This window comes from Mastigoproctus giganteus, chromosome 9 (assembly GCF_048544385.1).
Source record: "Mastigoproctus giganteus isolate SK-2022 chromosome 9, ASM4854438v1, whole genome shotgun sequence".
Classification (NCBI taxonomy): Eukaryota; Metazoa; Arthropoda; class Arachnida; order Uropygi; family Thelyphonidae; genus Mastigoproctus; species Mastigoproctus giganteus.
The window spans coordinates 139,622,318-139,640,200 of record NC_143583.1 but is presented as its reverse complement, the minus strand read 5'-3'; the positions used below and the strand labels follow the sequence as shown (position 1 = coordinate 139,640,200).

General features: G+C 35.4%; 1 protein-coding gene across 2 annotated transcripts in view; it reads right to left on the bottom strand.

The window, feature by feature from the left end:
- Positions 1 to 17,883, bottom strand: part of Ssadh (succinic semialdehyde dehydrogenase) — a 312,458-nt gene that overhangs the window by 247,706 nt on the left and 46,869 nt on the right. For both annotated transcript variants that reach the window (XM_090380984.1, XM_090380985.1), the window contains exons 4-5: positions 6,804 to 6,926; positions 2,185 to 2,268 (exon numbers count right to left, since the gene is read on the bottom strand). In XM_090380984.1, coding sequence (XP_090237110.1) covers positions 2,185 to 2,268; positions 6,804 to 6,926 — 207 coding nt within the window. The remainder of the gene's footprint in view (positions 1 to 2,184; positions 2,269 to 6,803; positions 6,927 to 17,883) is intronic.

Genomic DNA, 17,883 nt, shown 5'->3' with positions numbered 1-17,883 from the left:
TAACATTTCACTTACATTATGAATTTTTACAATTAAAAAATTCTGATGAGGAATTCAAGATTATTGTCTACCCGCATATTCCCAAGTTCTTAAAACTGAATCATTATCTTCAAACAATTACAATCAAAGAATAGTGGGGTATTGTGAATTATTTAACTGACGTTAATAATAACAGCAACATGATGAAATATACAGTCAATTCCGGTTATTTGGGACACATCAAGACTAGTGCATTTTGACCCGATTAAGCGGCTATCCCAATTACGCGAAGTTTCATGTAAATAGTTAAAAATACAGTAGATCCCCGTTTAATCAAATTACATCAACCATAGCAAATTATCATTCACTATACGATATGTAGTAAGCACTGGTCATTGTGACCATGTTTGTGAATTGAATTTTAATTCTATTAAACAGCGATTCTAATAAGCGAAAATAGGAGGAATATTATCCACAGGCTATAAAAGTAAAGTATATTAAGCACGATTTTATTCTTTATTACCTTACCAATTAAAAAATTAAATGATACGTGAAAATCGGAAGAATATTTTCCACAGGTTAGCAAAATAAAAATAAATTTAGGCTTACGTGCATAGCTTAATTAATACATACTGTAATATGTACATACTAACTAGTTGATATTTCTGTTCACTGACATTAGGGGGAGGGGTTAAAATTTAAAACAGTAAAAAAGATAAGCAATCAATAACAAAGAACATGGCCTGCACAAATTGCTATTGTTGTTGTTATTTGGTTTTTAGGAGCATTAGCAACTAAGGCCATATTGCTCCGGGATATGCGGTGGTCATTCCCTGACCTTTCCGCATCCTCCGTATTTAGTGGTGACGGGCTTGAACCCCGGTCTAATCAAGAAGCATGTACTACGCACTGCTGCTCCTACCCACCTGGCTATGGAGGCGCCTACACAAATTGCAACTAACACGATACACACAATTGAGAATGGAGTAACAAGTTACGACGCTTAAAAAATAAAAAGGAAGAGAAGATTCTGAAAATTTATTTATGTTTTTTTATATGATTGAAGATTTCATGGAAGGAGAACCACATTTCATCATAATAATATAAAAACCCACAGAATTCCAGCTGTCTCGGTATTATCGCAAATTCAATTCAATAAGATCAAGTATACAATCCGTTTATAATAGATTGCACTAACAGAAAAGCCCAATAAACCGGAAACTGCTAATTGGTTTTATTGTTTTACGGTTGTGACCTCCAGAAATCCAACTGGACCACGTGGTATGGTCGGAGACAATCGTAGAGTAATCTCGAGAGCTGCAGTCTCCTGCTCCAATTAAGCGGCATGTGTCCTAATTAAGCAGAGAAAACCTCGAGTATTTTCTCAATTAGGCTGTGTTCTTTAAGAAGGTGTCTAGTCACCAGAGAACTTTAAGAAGGTGTTTGCAGGTATCCAGATGCTACAAGTTGAAGAAATGAAGCCTTTCTTGATAAGACATACCAAGAGATACAAGATATCTCAGTAAGAGATACCAACCCTTTGTTCCCCTTATCAGTCTCATTTCCCTTCTCTGTACCCATTAGAGCAGCTCTGCATCCTTCCTAAAATGAGGCTTCCAGACCTGTATGCTGTACTCATGATGTGACCTGACCATTGCCTTACACAATGGAATAATCACTTTATCCTTGCTAGCAAAATTCCTGTATATCATTAAAAAAAAACCCATGAGTTGTTCTGGCTGCCTGTTTACAATGCAAGACAGCTCATAGGGTTTTGTCAAAGTGAAAAGTGTTAATATTTGTGGTGTTTACCAATTTAAATGGGTAAATCCTTCAACTTACCAAAATGCTTTGGTAAAAGTCCAAATTTCAGGCTTTTACTGGTGAAAAAAATTCTAGGATTTACTGGATTTTGGACTTTTATACATGCATACTTGGAAAATTCATTAATAATGAAATTTATTAATGAATTTTGTTTCATTGGGTTAATAATGAAACAAAATGCAGTTAATCTGAACTACAGTCTATTTTTATGCGCTTTTTGCTATTTATTTTAAAATTATTATCATAATTTTAAAATAATATTCAAAAAGCAACAAAGAAGCATTTTTTTAATTATAATTCATAAAGAATTTTAACTTTGTGGAGGCCACTGACAGTTTTGCTCAGTAAACCTTACCATATGATGTAATATTTAATACATACCATTTCTGCAGTCATTAAGCTTGCCAATTCATTCTGGTACTTCATCTGTAGTTCAAAAAGTTTTTTTAAATATGATGCTCTTTCCTATCCAACAAAAGAAAAAAAAAAAAAAATCCCTAAAAATACCAGTAAATAAAATAAGGATTCAATGTTATCAAGAGTACAATGTTATAGACCTCAATTTTCTTAATTTCTTAGTTCAAATTGCAATAATGAATATTGATGACACATTACATTACCCTTATATCACAATATCTCTGCTGGAAGAGAAAATGGATCAAATCAGTGCTGTGGCAACTCATGCTATTAAATTACATAGTTGCATGTTTATTAACAGTGTTCTCTCTAAGGCTGTTTAACTTTATGGTATCGATAATTCTGCAGTAAATGCTAATCTTCTATGGTCAGCTCAGCTTTGCTCAAATGAAAATGAAATAATAAGTTCTCTTCCTTGTTGACAAGAGATGATTTAAACCTAGAATTTTATAAATAACCTGACACAGATATAATGAGGTGTAATTTTACTAACAAGAACCATTCACTCATAAATAAATTCGTAAATGTTGCCTCTCTTTAGAATTTTCTTAAGTTGTTATCACCATCTATCATTTTCAATATTTCAAAAAAAATTAAATAACACTCCTTAATTAAATAAAGCATAATCAAATCATTAATATTATTATTATCCATACGGTGCAAGGAAGCCTGAGGCTTATGCTGAACCAGCCAAAAAAAAAATAAAAAATTCAGAGTAACCCTGATAGAGTGATAGAGAGAGAAGTAGAAGGAAATCATCAAGAAAGAGAAGAATGATGATATCCAGCTCAGGACCCCTTTTATTATACAGTGTTTCAAAAATGATGGTCAATAGTTTAAAGGTGAAAAGTACAAATTAAAATAAGCAAAAAAGTCCCAGTGAACATCCCAGGGCCACAAATGAACTGTTTTTGAGATAATGCACATTTTCTGTAAAGAACTGCCACTGACTATGGGAGCACTAGTTTAGCAAAAAGCTGTGAATCCTTTGCTAAAGGTGGTTTTATTAAACATAAGGTAATCCATTTTTAATTTTTGGTTTCAACACCACAGGATTTTACAGATGTTACATGTTACAGGGTGTTCTTTCTAACACCCTTTGTTCAACATTAGGTGTTATGCTTATGGGCCTACCTGTTTGTACTCCATGTGCTAGGAGTCCATGTTCTCTAAGGCACTGATGTACTCTGTTGAATGTGCACCTGCCGGGCTGCTTTTGGCGGGGAAATGCTTCTTGGTACAAACGTGCAGTCTCAAGTGCACTGTCGTTGGCTTTACCAATGACAGTGCACTTGAGTGCATGTTGTTATTTGTTATTTGTTTTTTTTTTTTTAGGAGCATTAGCAACTAAGGACATATTGCTCTGGGGATAAGCAGTGGTCATTCCCTGACCTTTCTGCATCCTCCGTATTTGGTCACGGGCTCGAACCCTGGTCTAATCAAAAAGTGTGTGCTACGCACTGCTGCCCCTGCCCACCTGGCTATGGAAGCACCGAAGTGCATGTCTGCATACTCTTCGTTGCTGTAACCTCTTTCCATGTTGACTATCCTTTGACAAATACTAGTGTGCCTGCTACATCTCAGAGCATTGAGAGAGGGGAAATGGAGAGAATGAGCATAACCTAACCTAAACAAACAAGTCAGTGGTGAATCCCAACTCTGTACAGTTCACCTTGTCAGTGGTGGATCTCAACTAGAAATATACAATATCTTGAAAACGATTCACTTAAGGACCCATGTTTACTAAGCTTTTTTTTGGATATTGTAGTCTGTACAGTTCACCTTTAAATTATTGACCATCTTTTGAAACACCCTGTATAGCAGAAATAATTTGTAAACAAAACAATAAACTTACAAAGAAAATATTCCTTCACAAAAAAAATTTTAAATGCTTAGTCAAGCAAAAACAAATGAATGTATACATGCCATTAAATTTCAAGCATGTTTAATTTTTTTAAGTTAATCTTTTTTTCACAATTATTTTTACAAAGGGATGCTCTTACCAAGAAAAGCTTAAGTTCAGCAAATTGCAGTACCTGGAAAGTAGACACCTGCAAGGTGATCTGATTGAGGTGTATGAGGCCTTGAATGGGGTGAGCAAGCTGAATGCTGATTATTGCTATTGTTCTTCCTATTGCTCAGATTAAGAACATGAGGGCACGATTCAAATTGAGGAAAGACAGTTGTAGAATAGATGTGCGGAAATTTGCCTTTAGCCAGTGGGTAATTGATTGGTGGAACAGACTTCCATCTTTTGTTGTGGAAGTTGATAGCCTAAATAAATTTAAGGCTGAGCTGGACAGGCATTTGGAATGAATGGAGGGGTGAAATGGGATGGTTTTTTTGTTTTTTTTGGCTGATGCTGCATAAGCTTGCATTCTTGCATCATATGCCTCTACAAATGCTAATTTTATATTGTAATTGAAATATCATGACCTATGAATAGATATTATGAGCTTTGATGTTTATCAGTGAATCCAGCTGTAAATATGTTTTTAAAATATATAAAATAATTTTTTTACGTGTATAAAAAAGGCAGAGTTCAGTTGTTCAAATTTAAAGAAATTTTGAATGGCTCAAGAAATGTTTTCAAAATGATAAATACAAGTATAAAACTTTCTGAAAATCAGTTAACTGGAAATTAATTTGTTACATGTGGACAGACAGATTTTGGAAGGACATTTTGAAAATAAAAGGTAATTTCCCATTTGCAAGTGTACCTAAAAGTGCTATGAGTAACACAGCAGTGACAGTCAATTGTGTATGTAATAGTAATAGTAAATGAGGCATGTGAAGTAAGAAAGCAAGCATATGAGCTCAGGTAAAAAAAAAAAAAAAACAATTTCACACATTTATTCCCTCTAAAAGTTTGTCCAGTTCCTCACTGAATTTATTTAAGCTATCAACTCCCACAACAACAGATGTAAGTTTGTTCCAGCAATTAAACACCCACTGGCTAAAGGCAAATTTCCACACATATATTCTACAACTGTCTTTCCTTAATTTGAATTTATGCCCTCTCAGATTTGTAATCTGAGCAAACAGAAGGATCCCATCAGAATTCACTGTGCTCAACCCATTCAAGGCCTTATACACCTCAATCAGATCACCTAGCAGGTGTCTAGTCTCGAGCTACTACAATTCGAAGAACTTAAGCGTTCCTTGGTAATCTTCCCAACAACTTGCTTTCCACGTTCTAATAGAAGCAGTGCAAGAATCACCTTCCCCTCTGCCTGCAGCTACCGTATATCTATTAGTCTGTGTACCACTACCACCACCAGGCTAGCAGTTTGCTGACCCAATTAACAGCAAATATTCTTGTACCCCCTTCTATTTAAGTGTATCCCATCCCTGTTAACAAGCACAGCCTACACTGAGAAAAATTCTCACCCATGAGTCTGCAGTCCTTTACGGCTGAAATGATTGTCAAGGCTCTCATTATGTACTCCTTAATGTTGTATCTGGGAAGGATTTCAAATACTTTCAATTTCCATCTTAACTGATGACTTTTTCTCAACACTGATCCGTACTTGTTAATGAAATTCTCAGATCTCATACTCTTAAATATCATTAGCAGCAACATGTTCAAGAAATCACCTTATCGATACAGCACAATAGTAGCAATTATCCCTCTATACAAGCTTATTCTTAGACCACATTTGGAGTAATGTATCTACATCTGCAGACTGCACCTAAAAAAAACCTAAAACTTCTGGAGATGGTTCAAAGAGGGGAACCGGATTAGTCATGAGTGCATATTATATATTAATATACAATTATATATATATTTATATAATTATACTAATACTAGCAGCTTGTGCAGATAAAGTTGCAATTTTATTTTATTTTATCTTATTTTAATTTTTTTCATTTTGCTAAATGGTTATTTTATCATTTAATTGCAAAACTTCATTCTATACAATATTTTTCATGTAATGGCCTTCATAGTTCCAAAACTGTCCTTGCTCAGATCTATTTTAATATAGTTTTAATTCTCAGCTGTAGGAAAGGCTCTGCTTAATGCGACACAGACTAGTGACTAGCAGTGACTAAATACACGTCGGGGCAGATAGACTCCCAATTTTTCAAATATTTGACCTTGACACCTGTCAATAGCAATAGCAAAAGCAAAGTGAATAGGAAACTGTTTCCTTTTGAGGGTGAAAGGTAAGTATGCAATATGGACATAATGCGTGTGATTGCTATAATGTCACTGTGGGCAGAGAAAATAGTGGTACAACATGTGCAACCTACAGCACATTAAATTATCCTTTGTAGTTCAATTTTATTACCAATTTTTAGAGATGATGCCACAGTTCCCTCCTTCTTCACCCACTGAAAGCTACTGTTACAGTCTACCTAAGCTAAGATCATTCAGCCTAGAAACAATCAAAATGAAATTCTTTAGTTTCCCCTAAAGAAGCTTATCCCAAACTGAAGATTGGTTCTTATAAATAGGTCTTATTTAAATAGGGTAAAAAAAAAAATGTTTCTCATTACCAGATATCCTGTTTAATAAATACTTAACAAAGAATAATAAACCTGACATTACAAAAACTCTGATTAGCCAATTAAGCTATTACCTTTGCAGGTATATAACCCCAAGTGCTGAAGGCATTGTATGCACTCTTAATTGCCTCCTCGGCATCTTCTGTTGCACAGTCGGGTACCACTCCTATTTCTTCACCCGTAGATGGATTGGCCACCTAGAAAAAAAGGTTAACATTGGATTTCAAAAGTTTAGTACTCCCGATAAGTCGATACACAAAATATTTATCATACTAACAAAATATATCCTCCAAATACATAATGTAACAAACATTTAGTAAAGAAGTATGGGTACTATTTCAATGCAGGTACTGAAATAATTTTAGAAAATAATGCTATTCTGTTATGACTTTCTGTTTCTACTCTCTGGAGGACTCCAATGACAGCAAAGTTTAGATGTACACTACTTACAAATAGCTATATATATATATATTTTTTTTTTTTCAAAAAAACCACAGGCACGAAAAGTATCAGAATCCATAGTACTTAGTACTGTGCATGGGTTGAAGTTTGAGAAGATACCCGTTCACTTGATATCGATGGTTCGACTGTTGATGATCCTGGTCAGAGAGCAAACAAACTGAATAAGTATTTAGCATCTACATTCACACATGAGGAGTTATTAAGGAAGGAAAATGCTGGAAGTTTATCAAATTGTAACAGGGTGCTTAATGATTTTGAAATAGCTGAGAGCAAAGTGGAGGAGAAATTGTTGAAGTTAAACATAAGAAACCTGGGGTGGAGGGGATCTATCCAGTTATATTAAAGGAGGCGGCAAAGGAACTAAGCAAACCCTTAGCCATAATTATGAGAGCATCCTTGGACTCAGGGGAAGTCCCCACAGACGGAAGATGTATAAAGGTATCCCCAATTCCAAAAGGAGGATCGAAGGGTGACACGACTAATTACAGACCAGTTAGTTTAACTTCTGTTCCGGGGAAAATAATGGAGTCACTGGTTAAAGATGCACTGCAGGATCATCTAGACAAGACTGCAGCAATAATTCAGACACAGCATGGGTTTGTTAAGGGAAAGTCCTGTCTGACAAATTTGATTGGATACTATAATGTGGTTACAAAGGAACCACATTATAGTGGATGCATAAAATAATTTTGATATCATATACTTGGATTTCAGGAAAGCTTTTGACAGTGTTGCACATAGACGACTACTGTACAAATTGCAACAGAATGGTATTAATGGTAAGTTGCTACAATGGATAAAAGGGTGGTTGAGCAGGAGAAAACAGAGGGTGGTAATCAATGGATGCTGCTCATCATGGACTAATGTTATTAGTGGTGTCCCACAGGGTTCGATGTTGGGCCCACTGTTGTTTTGTATATTTATCAATGATATTGATGAAGATATATCAGGCTTAGTGTTGAAGTCTGCAGATGATACAAAAGTTGGCAGGGTTGTTAATAACAGTAACGGCAGTGTGCTACTGCAACAGGATCTAGAAAATTTGGGCAGATGGGCTGAGAAGTGCAACTGAAGTTTAACATTGACAAATGCAAAGTACTGCATATGGGTAAAAGTAACCCCAGAGAAACATACCAACTTTGTGGTACTACACTTAGGGTGGCAGAAAATGAAAAATATTTGGGAGTAATTGTGCAGCCAGATATGAAGTTTTCTGAGCAATGCAGATAGGCTACAAGAGCAGGTCATGGGGTTTTGTCAATGATATACATGAATTTTGCTAGCAGAGAAAAGGAGGTGATTATTCCTTTGTATAAGGCAATGGTCAGTCCACACCGTGAGTACTGCATACGGGTCTGGAGGCCTTATTTTAGGAAGGATGAGGATTTGCTTGAGTGTGTACAGAGAAGGGCAACAAGATTGGTGAGGGGAATGAAGGGGTCTTCTTACCAAGGAAGGCTTAAGTTCTGCAAATTGCAGCGGCTAGAGACTAGGCACCTGTGAGGTGATCTGATTGAGGTGTATAAGGCCTTGAATGGGCTGAGCACGCTGAATTCTGATGGGATTCTTCCACTTGCTCAGATTACAAACTGAAGGAGGCATAAATTCAAATTGACGAAAGACAGTTGTAGAACAGATGTGCAGAAATTTGCCTTTTGTCAGCAGGTGGTTAAGTGGTGGAACAAACTTCCATCTGTCGTGAAAGTTGACAGCCATTGACAGCGGGATCCATTGCAAACCAGCTGCACAGGAGCACAGGATGCAGGATATTGCGGTTTACTGTGGTGGCCAGGTGACTCCACAACGGTGGGCTGTTTGCCCAACGGCCAGTAAGCTGTGTCCCTTTAACACATGCCCATCAGAGACACTGTTTACAGTGGTGCATCGAACACAAGAACGTGATAGCAGCACAATGGGGTAAGGTACTTTTTACTGATGAGAGTACATTCAGCCTCAGCAGCAATTCTGGAAGTCAGCTGATCTGCTGAGAGGTTGATATATGGTATCAGCCCGCAAACATCACTGAAAGGGATTGATATGGCTGTCGAGGTGTTCTCGTCTGGGGAGGCATTATCTCGGATGGACATACACAACTCCAGATACTGTAAGGCAGTAATGTAACTGGTGCATGCTACTGTACTGAAGTAATAATTCCCCATGTGCATCTGTTCTGAGGTGCCAATGGCCCCAAGTTCGTGTTTATGGATGATAACACTACACCCCATCACACTGCAGCTGTTGATATGCTTTTGGAAAGTGATGACATTGTTCGTATGGATTGGCCTGCCCGTTCCACCTATCTAAATCCCATCGAATGCATATGGGATGCTCTGGGGAGATGCCTAGCGGTACATCCACACCCACTAGAAAATGTTCACCAGCTGAAGATGGCGCTGACAAAGGAATGGACAACATTACCGCAAGAACTTATCAACAACATTGTTCTAGGTATGGACAGGCGGTTGCATTAACATTAGGGGTGGCCATATCTCCTACTGAGGACCACATCTCCCCTTTCTTCCATCTTTGGCAGTGATGCATCTGTATCATGGCAGCCAGTGCTATGTTGCCATTTTGAATAAAGTCCCTCTGTATCGTTTTGTTTCCATTGTATCGGTGTTGTTTCTTTCATCATTTCTGTACCTCACGAGGTTCCTTTGGTATGCTTTTCCCATATCCAGGCCACTCCTATGAGAAACTACAGATGAAAACCTGAATGGTCCTTAAGTTTTGCACACCAGTGTATTATTAGACTTGAATTTCTGTAGATTGTTATTTTCAGGAAATACGTGTGAAGGGAGGTTGTACCAAAAAGCAGAAGTTGAAGGGATAAACATATTCATGTTTATCCATGAATTGGCATAACGTTACTAATATCATTTTTAATCAAATAACATCCATCACTGGAAGGAGAAGCCAACATTCATTAAAAAAATTCAACGGCATGCTTTATCCAGTTTCAGAGCTATTCATCAGACATAATGGTATAAGTAAGTAAGTAATGGAGTAAGTAATAAGTAACATAAGTTATTTTAGTAGTAAGGCCAAATGATGCAAGGAAGCAAACTTTTTCTGCATCATCCAAAAATAAATAAAATAATAATAAAAATTTGTAATTTCTAAAAATATTTCAATGCCTGTGATGAAACAGTACCTTGTTTCTTTACTAAATGGCTGCACTGGGCCAAATATAGCCAGTAATAGGGTTATATTATACATATAATGGAAGTTACATTTTAAATCAGAAGTTTTCTTCTGAACATCACTTGCCATTCAATTTTATTCAATATGTTTATACATGATTCAACAAAAGGTCCCTAAATGAAGCTAACTGTTGTTTGAAAGGTGTCAAATAGTTAAAAAATTGATCATAACAGTGCCTATGAATTTTTAATGTATAATGGATTTGCTTTCTTAGCAATGTTATTTGATTAAAAATGACATTACAGTAGTAACTTTAGGATAACTAGTGGATAAAAGTAGTTGTCTCTAAAGAGTTTAAGCTGAACCTCTGTCACTGTCATTGGAACAGAAATGTTTATACTGATGAAAAACATAATACAGAGTAGTGGTATTTTCTCAACTGTAACAAAAAAATTTTTATTTTTCACATTGATCAGAAATCTGATAAGTTGCTTTTCTTCAACTCTGATATGGCCCAAATGTAAGATGGCTCTGAATTTGATGCTTATAAATAAATAAACAAATACCACACTCATAAATAAATATAGCTGCACTGACTGAGAAAAAAAAATGAAACACCAAATTATGTTTCCTTGCATGGCTGTCTAGAGCCACTTTTTTATCTTCAGTGACAGAGCTTGACCTTACGTTCCTTTAAAAGAATGCAAAGTAACTACAGCCACTCCCCGGCTTACGTAATACTCGACTTACAGAAATTTGACTTTACGTATGTTTGCCATCATGGAAATGTATTTTGCATCCGTAGGAATAAATGGAGATATTGTAAAAACATCGCAGTGTGAATAACACATTTTTTTTTTTTTTTTTTTGGTAATCCGTTCTGAGACCTCGAAAGTTGAAATTTTCACTATATAACTAAGCTATTTATCTCTCTAAAAGGTCAGTTTTATAATGGAAATTGCACTACACTTTCATCATTATCATATGTTCCATTATAAGAATCAATTTTGAACTGGAATTATGTGGGTTTTTACATTACGGTATTATAGATTCCCCTTCACTGAAATCTTCAATCATATAAAAAACATAAATCAATTTCCGGAACCTTCTCTTCATTCCTATTTACTTATTACAATGGTGAAGAGAAAGGGGCCAACAGAAAGTGCAAGTGCTGGCAGTGCTAAGAAATGAAACAAAATTGATTTAGAAATGAAGATAATTAATAAGAAGTACGAAGCAGGACAAAGTTTGTCATCTATTACACAAAATTAGGTCTCGCTGCTTCAACAGTGAATACTATTTTAAGGGACAGTGTGCATATAAAAGAACATGTTAAAGGATCAACGCATTCAAGATGAACAGTGATCACAAAACAGCATTCAGGTATTATATTGAAGATGGAAAAGCTGTTAATAATATGGATGGAAAATCAGATTCAGAAGCAAGTGCCCCTGAGTCCAATGCCCATTCAATCAAAAGCAAGAAGTATTTATTAAGGATAAGTATGGTGGACCCCAAGCCAAGTTCATGGCAAGCAATGGGTGGTTTAATAGGTTCAAGATTGTGCTGGTTTCCAAAACATTAAAGTATGCGTGAAATCGCCAATGCTGATTCTGCAGCTGCAGAGAAATTTTGTGATGTGTTGGAAAAAAACCCTTCTAAATTTCCACAGCCCTCAATTTCCACTACGGCATGCTTATCAGCTGGAGAGTTAATTCTGGCAATGATATTTTGAAAGGTTAAAACTTGCTGACATTATGCCTGTCTGCTCTTTTTGTAATTTTATAATTTTGAAATTTTTGTAATTTTGCACACTTCTGTAATTTTTCCTGCACATGAGATAAAAAAATTTAATAAATAATTCCATTTACATGTTTGTTGAACATTTCTTTCTTGCTTCAATCAAATTCAATCAAATTTGCAAGTGCTGCATAAGCATTTAGGGAAATTCCAACTTATGTCGAGTTCCATGGAATGCAACCCTTTACATAAATCTGTAATATCAGTAATATGGGAGTGACTGTAATATCATTTTTAGGTGATATTATTGGGTGACTCAACAGGTAACCCCGATTAGGGACTCTATGTCAAATAGTGAATAATGTGTTGAATCTAAACGAGCAGTCACTCACTGTGTGGAATAAAAACTTCAGACTTCTTCAGACTATAAAAAATATAACTTTTTTTTATGTGTATAACATAACTCCTATTATTTGGACTGCATTGGCCTAATGCAGCAGTTAAGTATTTCAATACTTGTATTGAAATAGTATCCCATTGTGGCAATGGAGTAAATCCAGAGGACCAGCGATTTCCCTTTTGGGAACAAATTACATTTAAAAATTTTTAAGTTACTTCAAGTCCTAGAATATTCAGCAATCATAAATACTGTAAAAGTCTAATAATCTGGCATATGATTTATCCAGGAAATACAATAAGCTAGCATCTCAGTGGGCCACGCAACCTCTAAAATATATACCCCCCCCCTTTTGAAATGCTTGGCCATCTGTCCTTTTTTTCATTCATGAAGTATTCAGTTGCCATAAATGTTTTCCAGTTAGTTCCTTACGGCTTGTCACAGACATTCAGTTACCCTAACCATCATCCAGGTTTGAATTCATTATTCATTTATCCATGTATATTCATCCAGAAATTGCTAGGGCTTGAAACCTAGGAGTCTAAAATGCTGATAGAACTGATATTTAAGTAATAGTTATGACCTGAATATCAGTTCAATTAGCATTTTGATGAAGTTCACAATGACTGGATTCAACATTTTGGTGAAGTGCAGTCATTCTACCAGTCACTCTCTGACAACTCACTGCAAACAGTGGTGAATGGCTGTCTTCTAACTTCACCACTAATGGTGGTGTTCCCCAAAGTTAGTTCTTTCTTTCACTCTTTCCCTCTTCTATATTAATGACTTTCTTCCATTGACCAGAAATTCTATCCATAGTTTTGCTGATGATAGCACATTGCATTCCAACTGCCAGTTTGGAATGCAATGTGCTATCATCATTCCAACTCTTGAATATCCACTACCAATTCTTAACTGCTGATCTCGAGGTAATTCTCCATTTAGGCAAAGATAACTTCATTGATTTCAATCCTTCTAAAACTCAGTCCTGTCTTATATCTCACAAAAAGGATTCTTCTGCTCCTATGCCTACCTTTGATGATGATTAGATTTCTAGACAAGATCACGTATCTCCATTAGGGATTATCTTGACTTCTAATTTCTCTTGGCATAAGCACATCACAAATACTGCTTCCTCTGAATCTAAAATACTGGGTCTTCTCCTTCTTGGCATTACTTCATCCAAACAGCTACTCATTCTGTACAAATCTCAAATCTGCCCTGCCATGGAATATTGTTCCCAGATCTGGGGTTGGGCCCCTAAAACCTCTTTCAAACTTCTAGACTCCATTCAAAAGAAGGCAGTAAGATTAATTAATGACCCATCTCTAACAAAGTCTCTATAGGCTTTCTGTTTTGCTACAAGCCTTTTCTATAGATACTTTCACAAGCACTGTTCTTCTGAATTGGCTTCTATAATTCCTGCTCTCTCTCTCTCTCTCTGTCTGTCTGTCTGTCTGTCTGTCTGTCTCTTCAAAACCAATCTGAACATGTGCCACAATCAGTCAACATCCTTTTACTGTCCAGCTTCAAACTCACACAACCAACTTTTCTTCTTCCTAATTTATCCATTCAAATTCCATTTTTCTGGAACAACCTTCCTTCATACGTATTTCCTGAAAATTACAATCTACAGAAATTCAAGTCTAATGTCAAAAAGTACCTTCTTTCATCATCTCAACCTCCAATCCATGCACGATACTAAATACAGGAACTCCCCTACTTACATAATATTCGACTTACAGAAATTCGACTTTACGTAAGTTTTTGCCGGCCGGTGCAAACTTAAAAAAATTGTGGAAACATATTTCGCATCTCGTAGGAATAAATGGAGGTATCATGAAAATATTGTAATGTGAACCCAATAACACATTGTTTTTTTTGGTAATTCGTTTGAAGACCTTCGAAGTTGAAATTTTCGCTATATAACTAATCTATTTATCTCTCTAAAAGGTCATTTTTATAATAGAAATTGCACTACACTTTCATCGTTATCATATGTTCCATTATAAGAATCAATTTTGAATGCCTTTGTGATATTTTTCTAAAACACATGTCTAAAGGTCACTACCATAAAACAATAAAAACAATTTGCACTTTCTGGTTTATTGGGCTTTTCTGTTAGCACAACTATTATAAACAGGTAGTAAACTCGATCTTATTGCATTTGCAATAATCATCCCGATAACTAGAATTGGTGGGTTTTTACGTTATTATGGTGAAATGCGTTCCCCCTTCACTGAAATCTTCAATCATACAAAAACCACAAATAAATTTTCAGAATCTTCTCTTCATTCCTATTTACTTACTACAGTGATGAAGGGAAAGCGAAAAGTGCAAGTACTGGTGCTAGAAAGTGCAAGTGCTGGCAGTGCTAGGAAATGAAACGAAACAAAATTGATTTAGAAATGAAGATGATTAATTAAGAAGTATGAAGCAGGACAAAGTTTGTCATCTATTGCACACAATTAGGTCTCACTGCTTCAACAGTGAATACTATTTTAAGGGACAGTGTGTGTATAAAGAACACGTTCAAGGATCAATGTATTTCACACCAGGGCCAGTCCACCCCAACAGTGATCACTAAACAGCATTCAGGTGCTATATCGAAGATGGAAAAGCTATTAATAATATGGATGGAAAATCAGATTCAGTAGCAAGTGTCCCTGAATCTAATGGCCATTCAAGAAAGAAGTATTTATAAAGATAACGATAAGTATAGCAAACCCCAAGCCAAGTTCATAGCAAGCAACAGGTGGTTTAATAGGTTCAAGCATCACACTGGTTTTGAAAACATTAAAATATGCAGTGAAGTTGCAGAGAAATTTTGTGATGTGTTGGAAAAAGCCCCTTCTAAATCTCCACAGCTCTCAACTTCCACAATGGTGTGCTTATCAGCTGAAGAGTTAATTCTGGCAATGATGCTCGAAAGGTAAAACTTGCTGACATTATGCCTGTCTCCTCTCTCTTTTTGTAATTTTATAATTTTGAAATTTTTGTAATTTAGGACACTTTTGTAATTTTTCCTGCACATGAGATAAAAAAAATTGAATAATTCTATTTACATGTTTGTAGAATATTTCTTTTTTACTTCTATCAAATTCAGCATGCATAGCTGAAAGTGCAGAATTTCCCTAAATGCTTATTTAGGGAAATTAAGACTTAAGTAGCATTAAGCATAATGCAACTGTTATGTAAGTCAGGGAGTTCCTGTACTATAGGTTCTAATACCTCTTGTGCTTGGGGTTCTCATAAAAAAAAAAAAAAAAAAAAATTCTGCACCAAATCTTCTGCTTGTATCTTTATGAAGGTGGGACTTAGTAACCATGGGTATATCCAGTGGTGGGATTCAAATAATTTAACAACCAGTTCGCTGCCCTAATGACTGTTCCAAGTATAAAAAAACTATATACCAAAAGGTAGTTTATTATTTCATGCAGTTAATACTTAAATAAGAACAATAAAAGAGGTCCACAAAACTAGATTATGTTATAAGAAAGAGTTTTAAAATATTAATGAAAAAATATTAAATAATACCTGACAAAAAACAATAAAACTGTTATTTAAGATATTTCCATATTGTTTCTTGATTGGCGTCCTCGCTTGCAATTTTCTTCGCTTTTATCTGAAGCTTTCATCATCGGCTGAGTGATTTATCCTTAACCACTGTAGGAGTAGGATCCCATTCCTTTAGAGGTAGACCGATTAGACTAATAGTCATTGTGTTTGATATATTAGAAACAGTTAGGTGACTTCTCTTCTCTGAACATATTATGTTCATCTTTGAAAAACCCCTTTCTGCTTCTGCTGAACTTACAGCAATTGTTCTGACAATATTTTTAGCTCTTTGAACACTTTCAGGATAATTCTGAAATTGCATAATTCTGGGAATTTTTTAAAACGTTTTCCAAGAAATCTCGATAATCATTAATATCAATTTGGTAATTAAAAATGTCATTAAATACGAGCAATTGTTCTTCAGCTGCTTTCCATGGAACTAGTACTTCTTCAATATTCCAGTAATCTGGCTCCAAAAAATTGAGAAATTGTAATTTATTCCTATTTTGAAATTAGCTACAACTTGCTTTTAAATGTTCACAATCCATTAGTCTTTTTTTTTTTCAAATTCGTTACGATGTTTTCTAAGAGTCTTTCCCGAGGAAGCCCGAGACAAATCGATGATTTTCTACAAATTCTATGTTTTTGAAGGTTTCTGAAGTAATTAATTCATCAACTTTTTTTTCGTATGAACCCTTTTCCTTTCCAACATTTGAAATGCTTTAATAGATCTTATCACGAGTTTTTCAGCCTTTATTATGTCTATATTTCTTGCTTGCAGTGCATTTGAAAGAAGAGAAATTTCGTTTAAAATATCAATCATCAATGCCAAATCAGTTGTAAAATATATATTTTCAAGACGGGCAGCCATACCTAAGTACTTTTTATTTGAATAAAAATAGTGATGTAGCATTGGATAAGCGGGCCACACAGCTAGGGTTGACCTTAAACCACGGGCAGCCCATCTTGGTCCCAAAACTCTACCAATCTTTATAATTTCAATTCCAAGTTGTTCGGATATTTTGGAAAGTTCAATTTGGTTCTTATTGGATTGATGAAAAATAGATATATCTTATCAATAAATATTTTAAAATGATTTACTTGCTTTGTTTCCTTTATCGAATCATCTAAAACAAGATGGAGGCGATGATTTAAACAGTGCCATATTATTATATTTGGAAACTCTTTTGCAATCCTAGTGCTCACTCAAGATTTTCTTCCAAACATAACGCTGGCAACATCGGAGAAAAATCCTATTAAATTTTTTTCTAGGTAGTTCTTAGTAAGCCCAACATTATTTAAACTTTCCATAACTGAAGAACATATTGTCTCTGTGTCTTGTTTTTCCAATTCAACTAGTTCAACGAAAATTGTTGGTGATGTAACTGAATCCAAGGCCAATTCTAATACAACAAATTCTGATTTTGGTTTCTTATTGAAAAATAATCTGTCAAACTCTGTTGCCTTTTCATCCTTTTAAGGGCTACTGCAAAAAAATTTTAAAAATGTTTTATTTTAATATATTATAGAGCGGATATGTGCCAATATATTTGAATATTTTTACTGGTTCTGTCCACATGTGGTCATATCATAAACTTTTATAAACAAAGCACTATGCTTATACCATTGATAAACATCAGTCAGAACATACATTTTCTTCATTTTATCGATATTAAACGAAAATTTCTTGCTGAATTAATAAATGGCATAGAATACCAGGCGCCCACCTTAGAGAGAACCCTGATCACAAGTGCCATTTTAACAACCGGTTCGCCGAACTCAACAAAAAATTAGGTATTGGTTCTGCAGAACTGGTGCGAACCGGCTGAATCCCACCACTGGGTATATCCCGT